This window comes from Grampus griseus, assembly GCF_964374135.1.
Source record: "Grampus griseus genome assembly, chromosome: 1".
NCBI classification, from domain to species: Eukaryota; Metazoa; Chordata; class Mammalia; order Artiodactyla; family Delphinidae; genus Grampus; species Grampus griseus.
The window spans coordinates 26,266,280-26,278,463 of record NC_139017.1 but is presented as its reverse complement, the minus strand read 5'-3'; the positions used below and the strand labels follow the sequence as shown (position 1 = coordinate 26,278,463).

The window sequence follows — 12,184 nt, the reverse complement described above, 5'->3', positions numbered from 1 at the left end:
ACACTCGTATGGAGGCAGGTATGGTATAAAGAGACTTTTACTTTTTAGCCTATATTCCAGGGTTGTTTTAATTAAAAAGAAGAGAAAAAAGAAAACAGTTTGGAAAACGTCGTATTAAACTGTTAGTTGTGTTTACTTTAAATAGGGGAGAAAAAAGGGGTTAAAGTGAAAAAGATTTTTACTTTTCACTCTATAAAATATGAAAATAAAAAATAATCAAACATGCCATTTTTGTGAAATTAAAAATTTTAATATAAAGAAATAATGTATGAAAATAGTTTTCAAAGACAAATGAAATGGACCCTAAGTTTACCCTAGCAATTTTTCAAAGTCACAATAAAAAATAAAGTAGGATGGCCCTGGTACTTTCCAGTTCTCCTTCCTTTACAACATGATTAGGAATTACTTCAAGAGAATTCCTCACTCCTTTATGGAATATTACTGCCTTAAATATTACCTTCCAGACCAAGAGTTCAAAGCATAGTTAGCGCAAGATTTCCAGGTAAGAAACCCAAACTGGCAGGATATCGTGGGCGGGGTGACATTTATTCTACTTCCTAATTAATATTAGAGCAGTATCTCCCCCAAAGTCACTTATTTTTTTAAAAAAAATCACACGTAGGTCGTAAATTGTGTTTTACTGGGTCTGTAGAAAGGTATTAAATGATCATGAAAGCATAAGGAATAAGAAAACACCTCACTGACAGCTGATAGCAAACAATCACCGCGAACCTTATCCAGCCCTTACTGTGTGCACAGCAGCATGACTCTGCACAATGACACACTCTAAAGCTTGAACATTTTCCCAGGAATATACTTTGAAATATAAAGGTACATAAACAAAGGAGGCATAATTATGGCTTTGACAGGGACATTTTCCTTACGGTGCATAGAAAAAAAAGACGGGAAAAGGAATTGTATTGACTTAGAGGGCTGAGAAAGCGGTCAAGCCCTATCTCACACCAGACGACTGCTGTCTCCAACACGCAGATTTCACGCTAAGTCGCAGTCCTAGGGTGCAGTATACATGGAACACTACCTAACATTCAAAAACGCGTGTCGCAGGCCTTTTTTTACTTCACCCCGCCTGCCTTCCCCGCCTGCACGGCGGGCACAAACGTCCTAACGCGTCTTCACTGACAAGGTCCTCCCTCCATTTTGTCCCCAGTCTCCTTCAGGCAAACCGAGTGGCGCTATTTTCAAGCCCCTCCCTGACGAAACCAAAGCAGGGAGTAAGCGGTGTGAGCGCTGGACCACACTTTCGCTCGGGGCGAAACGGTGGCTGGCGCTGGGTGGAGCTGACGGGGTCGCCCAGGACTCGTCCCGGGCGGGAAGACAAAGGACACGAAGGGGACGCGGGCCGCAAGCCAGTACGGGCCGACTTCCGGGCCGTGGGCTTGCGGGGGTGGGGGCTCCCGTTCCCAGGACAAAGCGGCGGCGGCGCGCACGCCCCCTCCGCGCGGCCCCGGCCGCCCCGCCGCGCGCGCCCAGCGCCTACGCACGGGAGCGAGCGCGCGCGCGCGCGCGGACCACAGAAACGGCGGTTGGGGCGAGAGGAGGGGCGGGGGCGGGAAAAGGCGCAGCCTCGAAGTGCCAAGAGTCCGGGTGCGCGGTTGCTTCACGAGTCCTTCTCCTCCTCCCCTGGTCCAGGCCCTCGGGCTGCGGAGAGCCCCGATAGAGAAGACGTGATCCGTTCAACTGAACAAAGGAAATGGCGGCCACACCAAAGGCAGCCTGCTCGGCCAGTGCTGCCGCCGCGCAGACTGGAAAACGTTCCCTAAAATGGCGGACAGCGCGAACGCAGGCGCGGGCCGGGCTGTCCAGGGCGGGGCGGGGCGTCCGCTCACGGCGGCCAGCGGCGGCGACGGGGCGGGGTGCAGGCGCCGACTGTCCCCATGGCGGCTGCGCCGGAGGCCGGAGAGCCCGGAAAGGGGAAGGTAATCCGGGCTGCGGCGGGGTGCGGCGGGGTGCGCGGAGCACGGGCGGCACCTAAGGATGCGGCCTCTAGAACTGGGAGACCCAGGCCGGGAGCACGTGTCATTAGCTTCTCTGCAATCGAACAGCTCCCCTCCTCCCACCCCCCGACATTTTTATCTTAATTGCCACGATTTAAGTGACCCAAACTGGGAGGATGAGGGGACCGGTACCGATAGCTTACTGCAGGTCACAAGACTGATCCCTTTGGAAAGAAAGTTTTGTTGACGGGGCCTCGTATTGTAATTTACCAGCAAAGAGGGATTAAAAGCTGAGGACAGGTGCCTTGTCTTTAAGGCTGTATACTTCACAACACTTAACAGGAATCGGTAAATGCTGGGGAATGAGAACTTGGTTATATTCGACTGAATTTATATCCAGAGCAGGAGGGTGATGAAAAGATTGAGATTTTTCCCCCGTTAACCTTGTTTTCACTCGACCACGTGGAGTATGCAGTATCATATGTAACCAATAGCTTCGCTGGCTGGCATTCAGGTCTTCCTGCTCTGCCTTTCTCGCTTCACCTTCCACAGTCGTCCTTGTGGGCTACCCTGTAAAATGCATAATTCCACCTCTCTGCTTAAAACCAGCCGTAGCTGCCCATTGATTTCAGGATAAATCCGAATTTCTCGGCCTGTGATAACAAAGCTCATCACCTAACTAACCCGTGTGACTCTTCTCATGCTTTCCTCTCCGGGTGTATTAAACAGGGTTATCTCTGGTCTCCCCTGAAGGGCTTCCCGACTCCTCAAGAGACTGAGGTGCTTCTGCTCCTATCTCCCGGACACCTTGTACATTGCTGGATCATTACAACATTATACTGGAAGTTAATTTGTGTCTTAAGAGCAGGGAACCCGATTTTTATATCCTCAATGCAGAGTAAATAACAAGTGTTTTAAAAAGGTAATGGAAAAAAAAACAATTTTAAATAGTAAGCCATAGAGAGATTAACGTTGGCTCAATTAGATTCACAAATATTTAAGACCCACACTGTGTGCCACACTGCACCTATAGTTTTAGGCTATTGTCTACTCAGCTTGAAAATTTTGATCACTTATTCAGTGTTCTTGCTTCTCTGGGGAATTTTCCATCTAAATTTGGCCTAGATCATCAAATGGTTATGAATAGATGTTGGGTAAATTGTTTCCATATTTGTTTTCAAAAAATTTTTTGTCAATTTATACATTGTTGGCGCCTTTTCTGTTTTTAACGTCTCACATACTATTTGGAATATGCTTACTTTAACAAAATGTACCCTTGTTTGAAACTTGCATATTTCAAGGGGCACCATAACTACAAACACAAAATTGTAGACTGTTTTGTGAGAACACTGGGATCTTGAATGGTGCTTTCATCCTTTTTGTATCTGGTTGTTCACCTTTGATAGAGACAACTGCTGTCATTTTAGGGTCATGAGGGTGGTTTAACCCATTGAGAATCCAGAAAAGAAATACATGAAAAATTTTTTTGATTAATAGTGTATTTGAAGCCAAAGAAAATGTTTCAAAAACAAATGATTATCTGTGCCACATGTGCTGAGATGTAAAGTATGATGGATTTTGCAAAACGACTGTCTTTTAGAAAACCTCAGTGGTGCTGTTTCCGTCGAGTACAGTTGGTAAATGTCTGGTTGAAGCAAGTTAAAGGGAGCGTAGGTTTGTAAGTGAAGAAGCACACACAGGTAACTTGAGTTTTGCAGTGACAGGGAACAGAAAAATGGGATGGTGGCTTGGGGGGGAAGGGTGTCAAGAGAGGGGGATTTATTTTGTATGTTTCTAGACTGGAGATTATTAAAAGGAGGAAAAACAAGTAATGCAAATGAAAGATGGGATAACCACAGAAGCAGAGTCTTTTGAGAGCGGATAAAGTAATCAACTGCAAAGTGAGGACTAGTTTTAAATAGGAGTAGGGCCAGTTCCTCCTTTGAAACAAAAGGAAAGGCAGAATATGAGCACTGATGCAGATAAATTTAACAGTGGGAAATGAAGTAGCTCTGATTTGATGTGATGTTTCCTATAAATTATTAAACTGGCATTCTGGCTTAGAAATTTTTTGAGCTTCCCTTAATTCCATCAAGGTGTGTTGGTAAGGCTGCCTTTCTAAATCTAAGCTTAAAAACATCAGCTTACCAAAAAAAAGTCTATAATTTTAGTTTACGTTTAAAGGCTTTGTTAATAGCAGGTGAACCTTAAATTTGCAGGCAACTAGGGAATAAAAGAGGAATGTTAAATGCCTTGAACATTACAAACATAACTTCAAAGTGACTTCAGGCTTAGACCCTTTATTTCCATTTCTGAGAATCAAAGTTCAGTGTACTCTCTAAGCTCAAGACTTCATTACAGTATTCCATACTTGCTTTTAAGTCATCAGCAGTCTAAACTCCAACTTTACCAGGAGGCTGAAAATTCCCTACTAGTGAAGGGGAAAAAGTCTTTGTACATCCTTACCCAGTTTTGATACAAACTGCATGCAGATCTACAGTTATGTACACAGTTCTATTACTCTCTATATGTGAACCTTAGTGTTTACTAAAAAACCAAAGGGTTAAATGCTGCAGTGGGAATGACAGGCTTTCAGGGTCAGACTGACTTCCACTTCTACTCTGCCAGCACTTATTAGCCTTCTACTTAAACCCTGAGCCTGTTGCAGAGAAAATGTCACAAAGAGGTTGTGAGTATTAAAAACAAGGGATATAAAGGGCCGGGCACTAATAGGTCCTTGGCACCTCTAAATTATGAGATTAATTCGACAAGCATTGGCTTCTCAACCTTGGCGCTGACATTGACCAAGGCAGTCTTGTATGTGATACATGCATTGCAGGACCTTTAGCAGTAGCATCCTTGGCCTCTAACCCATTGTTGGTTTTAGAAGGTACCCCTTAAAAAGGATATGTTTATCTTTCAAAATAAACTGGATTACTCCATTATCTGCAATTTCAAAATTTTACTTTTCTAAAATCTCTAAAGCAGTGTTTCTCCCAGTCTGCGGGGTGGGCGGTTTCCTGAACATCAATGCCCGGGGCCTATTGAGTCAGAATCTGAGGGTGGGATTTGAAAATCTCTAAAAAGCTCAGAAAGCTACCTACCTAGCTGATTTAAACAAATAGCACCATTTCAGATGTTCAGCAAGTTTATTTTACACCTTGGCAAAGAACTGGGGCTGATAATTTTATCCAAATGCCCCCCCCCCCCGCAAAGTTTGCAGATTCTGGTGTATCCTGGGGTCACACTAGGGCTCCATTTTGGAACGGAATCCAAATGAAAAAGCCCAGAAGCCTTGAAAGAAGTGCTGTCTTTGGCAGAGATGTGCAGTGTTTGGCATGCTGCGGCCAACACTTGATAGTTCCTTTCTTTCTCTCTGCTTAAATGTGAAAGCCATCTTAACATTCTACCCCGTGGTAGAAGCTGCTGGTCTCACTCGCTTCTAAGATCTGACATTAAACACCACCACCCCATCTCAGTCTATTTAGCATCCTTCCCCCAGGGCAATGGCCTAGCTGCAGAACTGATCACACCCTCCTTCCCCTCCGGGCCATAAATTCCACCTGGCTCTTGACCTGAGGGTGAGAAACAATCATCTTTTGCTAAATTAAATGAAAAGCCTAGAAGCAGAATTAAATCCCAACCTCTTTGTACATGAAGATTTGTACTAAAGAGCCTTTTAACATTCAAGTCTGCAACTTCAATGAGCACCTGCTGTGTTCATGAAGTAAACATGTTGGGGGGGGAGGGAACAGGCAGAGGCAAAAAAAAAAAAGGAACATAATGATCCAAGAGTGTATAACTTTTGCTTTATTAGGAACCGAGTCACATTGTCTTTCCTGCAGAAGCCTGAGCCAAGGCAAACACAATACCTTCATGTTTCAACCTTTAATCTGACTTGCCCTTTACTGTCCTGTTCCCATTTCTTCCACTCTTTTTCCCTTACAGTATATTACCATCTAGGTATATCTATCTCATCCCAAAGAATGGACAAGTGGCTTCCTTTTTAAAAGCTACATTAACTGAAAACAGTAACTTACGTTTTCTTTTTTTTTTATGAATAGGAGAATGCTGTAGCAAAACATAAGCGTGCCTTGTAAAAAAAATTCTGTCCTGCCCTCCCAAAACCCCTAAGTACAGAGTGAGTGACAAGACATTCAAGTTGGAAAATGTTATGCTTAAAGTGGCAGTATTTTTTAATGAGGGAGAACAAATCCATAAATCCAATGAAGACTATATAAAGAATTTTAAAACCATTCATTTTAGCACTTGAAGGAACTTAAATTATCACCTAGCTGAACCCCTTCATTACAGATTGCAGGCCAGATAAAAAAATATGTCCTACAGGTTACAGAAGTTAGTGGCAGAGCTGAGAATAAAATCCAACCCTGTAGATTTCCAGCTTTTTTCATCACACCTAGGTATGGTTACCATGTACTATCAACAAAGAAATAGAATCAACGGCAACTTCATATCACAGGCAAGTCATATCACAGGCAAGAAACAGACGAGATTTGTCTCAACACAAAGTATTTATTCTTACAGACACAACTGATGTGTTGTTACTAGTTAACACAGAAAATCTGCAGTCCTCCTTAAAGGAATTTAAAACAGCAGTATACTAATATTATAAGCAACATGGTTAGGACAATTTCACTTTTCCCATCTATGCATCTCAGGTTATTAGAAGGAAATTATGCTGCTTTTAAATTTCAATGATAGCCAAATCCCCCAAATGATTTCATACAGATGTTTAAAGAGGTCATAAAATAATGTATGCCCTTACCTTATCTCCAAACCAGTTGATTAACAAATTATAGCATAACCATGGTACCATAATCTATTTAGGTTTAATTTACCCTACCTGCTTAGGACTTTCTGGTCAAATTCTCAGGGTTTCCATTTTAGATTCATATTACATACCAAAGCAGGATGATTAAAGATGGTTTTCGTCTTTGCCAAACCACCCTAAAATAAAATATTCTCTTGTCCAACCTAAGTTTTTTTATTTTTCGTAGCCCTTTAAGCTCCTAGGAATTTTAGATGTTGAAAACATCCCCTGTGCTCGGGATTCGACACTGTATGGCTCATTAGGATCTGTTGTGGCTGGCCTCGGACACTTTTTGTTAACTAGTGAGTATCTGCTTTTCTCTATGCATAAAAAACATGTTTCTCTGAAGTTTTTTTCCTAGAGGAAGTATTATAACATGCAGTGTATTAGTGTTTATGCTTCCTTTTGACAGGTAGAATTAGAAGATCATGTGACGTTGGAATAGGAGGATTTATCTTGGTGACTTTAGGGTGCTGGTATGTGTGCTAAGTATTCAAGAAGATCCACGATTCTAATAGGTTTATCTAGTTCCAAAGGACATGCTCTACTCAGAGCAATCTCCCACTAAGATTCCCCACCCTCACGGAAATTTATCTTACAAAATGATATTGCCGGACTGCCTTTAATCTTTTAAATATGTATATATACACACACAGTGTCATTTGTCAAATGAACAGATGAATGCATGGCATTAGGCACTAATGCCTAATTAATGCCATGTCAGGGTTTATTAATGCCATGTCAGGGTTTATACTTCGTTTAGGAAGGCCTCAACCTTTTATCTTATCCTAATGCTCATTTCAATCCCTACCTATGGCATAACATCTGAAAATGCTACCTTAAGAATGTGTTCACAACCACTGACAGTCATCTGTAAGCATTTAAAAATTTTGATTACAAATTTCAAATTAGTTTCTACAGGTATGTTATATCAATTTATTCATGTTCTCCTTACTAGGTTCCATTGTAGGTATAATTATGCAAAGCTAAGAATCCAGGAAAGATGTGCCAGAGAAGGAATTAAAAACAAGATTTTATATGAAAGTACCCACCTTGATCCTGAAAGAAAACAAACCAACAGCGGCAGCAGCAGCAATTGAGCAGTCTTGAGCACAGAAAACCCAGATACAACTCACTTCGGTGTGAACCAAGCCGAGATCAACTATAGAAAGCATTTTATATACCACAAGGCTTTCAACCAAGTAAATAAAGTATGTGTAAGTTGTTGTCATTTTACATGTGTATGTACAAACTTATTCTGCCCCTGTATCTACTGTCAGTATAGCACATAGTGGACTCATACTTAAAATAAACCTCGTGTTTATCATGCTTAGAAAAGTGTTTCCTTATGGTAAGCAGTGAGTACACCTGACGTTTCAAGAAATAAAATCTCAGTTCAATGTTAAAACTTGCCTTAAAAACAAAAATCACAACTGTATTACTGTACCCTGTTAAAAATGAGGGGATACTTTCTGATTTCTAAAGCCAGTGATGTTATATCAGACTTAAAACTAATGGGCCGTCACTCTGCAATTTTTATTTTAAAAATGTACCCATTGCTTGACCCTATTCTTCCACTTCAACAGGTGAGTCATCTCTCAGAAAGGAAAAGTGGTTTTTAGCTGCTCTAAATATTTTTGGGATGTATGCAGGGTTTTTATTTTTTAAGTAGAACTTAAATATGTACATGGCACACATAAAAATATTTTCACAAACTTGTTTGGTGCAAAGGAAAATACTGCAGAATTACATATCGTTCCATTAACGTAAAGACATTTATAATTCAACTGGCTGCCATTTTAAAAAAGCACCCAACACCCAACTAAGTCCACAGCATTTATTCATTCATTCATCATTTTTGGTTTAATAAATATCAACATTACTTAAAACACAGGCTTAGAGACCTTTCTGGTTAAGGAATGATAAGTATGAAAGAAGACACCAGTGGATAGGATTATGGCATTATTACTGGTCCTACTGATTATCACGGGTGAGCTAAACAGATCAAGGAAGAGATGTTTTGAAACTTTATTTTGTTCTTAATCCGTTTTCAGGATAGGTAGGGGCCTGCTCCAGTTCACTTCACAAGAGCAGTAGCATTTTCCCTCCCATGCTCACCTTCTTATGGCTGTCATTATGAGGGTTAGGGTACACAAGCTATATGGTTTACCAAATGCCCTATCATGAGTGACACTGTCAAGCATATATGTTCTGAGAGATTTTTATTGATCCTAATCATCTGGCAGCCACCAAAGGAAAGACTTGGACATTAACAAGGGAAGGTTATTAGAAAAGAGAAAGAAGTTTTTGCAAGATCATCTGCCTGCCGTTACTGACACAAATCAGAGCTAGGTGCAGTCTGTATTATTCAAATTGATCTTAAACAATTATGTTAAAAATTCCATGTGACAGTCACTCATGTTTTAAAAGGCATGAGTTGGGGTGGGGTGGAGGAATTGATGAGTACTAATCAAATTTGATATTTAACAAGCTGTGCAGGCCACTTACGTTCTCAGCTTCAGTTTGATAACATGTAACATGAAATCAGGCAAATGGATTATGTAAGTCAAGTCCCTTCCAGCTCTAGCACACTATGATTACGTCTTACCCTGAGTAAGAGAAAAATCTCTCAGCTGGTAAAAATTTCCAAGGCCTTCAATAATAACAAGGTTAGTTCATTTTCACAGCAGAATGACTGCATAAATTGGAGACCTGGATAAAAACAGAAGTTTAAATATAATTACTTATTTGGATTACTTTTCAAATATCATTTCATAAACTTAAATCATTAGCACTTTTTCTTCTTTACCTATTAAAATGATACAAAATGCATTAATGAATTATTGGACCATTCAACATGCTCTAGGCCCTTAAAACATTGCTACCAGACCTCCAAGGCCTCCAAGTTGATCTTGACACTTCCACTTCTGGTCCCTCCAGTCCAATCTTCTTCCACTCTGCCATCCAACTTCAAGTTCAAACTGCGAAGTTTTGCCAGTCCCACCTCCAGTGTACCTCTGGCCACCATGAACTGAACTCATACCTCTGCTGAAATTTTTTCACTTCACTTATAGTGCCCTTCTCCTACCTCCTTCTCTATAACCTTCCACTCTCTTGCTAACTTCTAGAATTAGGATCACCACCACCTTTTAGGCTCTCACACTACTTTGTTTCATGGTCCACTAACAGTAGTTGGCACTTCCATTGGTCACTGACTTGTGCTACAAGAACCCTATCTTTACATTCCCAACCAAGTGTCTGGTATAAAGCAGTCAACACATGTTAGTTTAATTACTAAATGTTCACTAGTGCCTCTCACCCAAAAGCTTACACTTTCCAAACTTAAGCTGAAAGAGTAACCTACCTTCCGAGCCCACTTGAAGCCTCCAGCTGCACTGCTTCCTTCATTATTCCATTAAATCCGAAATTTCACACTAGGTGATATAGCGGTAGGTACCAGCTAAATAGCTGATTAAAATAGAATTGTGGCAATTAGTAGGTTTAAAACTTTGCAGCTTATCATACCTACTTTAATTAACTACCTCTAAGTGCTTTATGCAGTTCCCCCCCTTCCCTCACCCCTCCCTCTTTGTTTTTCCTTGACTACTTGCTTTACATCTCAGTAAAAGAACCTCAGGGAATTTAAAATTAACTAGCTTTTCTCTGGACGTGTGATTTCTATTGACCAAGTTTGCCAACAAGAAATCTGACTATCCCTAATACCATTATTTAATTTGCAAGCATCTCTTCAGTCTACGTACCTCTACTCCATCGCTGGTTTCCCTTTGCTTCGATTTTATAATGCGAGGAGGTCTATATAATAAATTCAGGATTCCTGTTTATGCACTTTTCAGCAAAAAGCTAGGGATCAAATAGGGTTTGAATCCTTCTATTCCTAGGTAAAAATCTGTGGTGGATGGGGATTAAGACACCCCTTTAAAAGTGATGTTAACATAAACTACTTTGGGAAAGCAGAATACCTTAATGAGGAAAGTAGAAAAATTACTGATTGCTTTAACTGTGGTTTTTAATAGTACTCTAGAATAAAATATCTTTGGGAAACATCTTAAAATATGGTCCATTGGTCATCAAATCAGGTCAGTAATAATATATAATATCCTCTACCACCCAAATACTGGTATCTTACACGTTGTTTTTGTGCATTAAGTTCCATATTTAAATTTTCTTTTAAGACAAGCTTTAGGGACAAAAAAGCTTAGTTTTTTAATAAAGTATTACATTTTAAAGTTCATAATGTGAGCACTACTGATCAGTGTTGCAAACATTTGAGTCTTTTCAACCACTCTTTATTTTCTAGAGATTAAAAGATGACTTTTTCCAAGTATTTTTATCTTGAGAAAGCTACCAGTGACTATAAGTACTAAATTAAAAGTTTCTATTGTTCACTAAATGTTCACATGGACTTAACAGGCAGCTATCTTTTCTACTCTTTTCTAGGAATAACTTTTACCAAGTTCTGTAAGTTGTAAAACACCTATTATATATGGCCTACCCTTAGGGGATTCAAATTTGCATATACTGGTTTCTTAAAGGGTTAAGTTTTCATAAAAATGTCTTCCCCCTTAGACCACAAGGACTAGTCACGTGAAATGAAACGTGTTCTACTATCTAAATTCTAAGTTTGCTTTAAAAACATCTTTCTAGTTTGTTTTCTCTCAAATGAACAGAAATGGCTTTGAGTTTTTACCTTTTACTCTAAGTTGTCTGCTCTTCAAGTCTTTAGAGATTGCTTTTATTTGACAGAGTAGAACTGTATTTCACTGAGGAAACCCTGGTAGTTACATTTTCAGTCAGTACAGCAGCCAAGTCCTCTCACTTCACCAAAATACATTATTCTCAAGTATGTAGTGGGAAAAACTAATTTCTTCTAAGCTTCTTATTAAGTCTTTAAATAATTTCAGGGCAAGAAGAAAGTACATGCTCTGGACTAACATAATCAAAGTCCTTGTCTTAAATTTCACTTCTTGATCTTTTTGTACTTTGATGTAAATTTACATCACTTCATTATCCAAAAAGATCATTTTCCAAGTTATTATAAGCTAACAAAAAGTATTTGTGCATTTAATACAGATACAGAAAGATTTTGGGAACCCAAAGACATAGGTATCCTAGCTATCTTTGTATTAGAATATTGTAAGGAAGTATTTCAACTCTACAAGTAGGGAGGATATTGAAACAATGTCTTACATAACATTAAATAGAAGGAATTTGAACCATTAGAATAAGGATTTAACCTTAAAGGGACTTGGCTCTATTTGCATGTACTGCCTTTAACCTATGCAAGAGGACCACCAATTGCTAACATACCACCAAATACCTCACATTTCAGGTATGCAAAAGAGATACTAGAGAACCTTTCTTTCCTGTTACAAACAAA

The 12,184-nt window shown here is 40.0% G+C and overlaps 1 protein-coding gene across 1 annotated transcript; it reads left to right on the top strand.

The window, feature by feature from the left end:
• Positions 1-1,858: 1,858 nt before the first annotated feature.
• COX20 (cytochrome c oxidase assembly factor COX20) lies at positions 1,859-8,022 on the top strand. Its single transcript, XM_082663701.1, has 4 exons — positions 1,859-1,937; positions 6,974-7,088; positions 7,199-7,262; positions 7,745-8,022. Exons 1-4 carry the CDS (start codon positions 1,896-1,898, stop codon positions 7,884-7,886), a joined length of 363 nt encoding a protein of 120 aa, XP_082519827.1. The 5' UTR covers positions 1,859-1,895; the 3' UTR covers positions 7,887-8,022.
• Positions 8,023-12,184: the final 4,162 nt, after the last annotated feature.

Excerpts from the sequence above, each read along its gene's own strand:
- COX20 (XM_082663701.1), top strand. The coding sequence starts at position 1,896 with ATGGCGGCTGCGCCGGAGGCCGGAGAGCCCGGAAAGGGGAAG. Across the intron at positions 1,938-6,973 it reads GAGAGCCCGGAAAGGGGAAG|CCCTTTAAGCTCCTAGGAAT; the intron begins GTAATCCGGGCT and ends TATTTTTCGTAG. Across the intron at positions 7,089-7,198 it reads CGGACACTTTTTGTTAACTA|GTAGAATTAGAAGATCATGT; the intron begins GTGAGTATCTGC and ends TCCTTTTGACAG.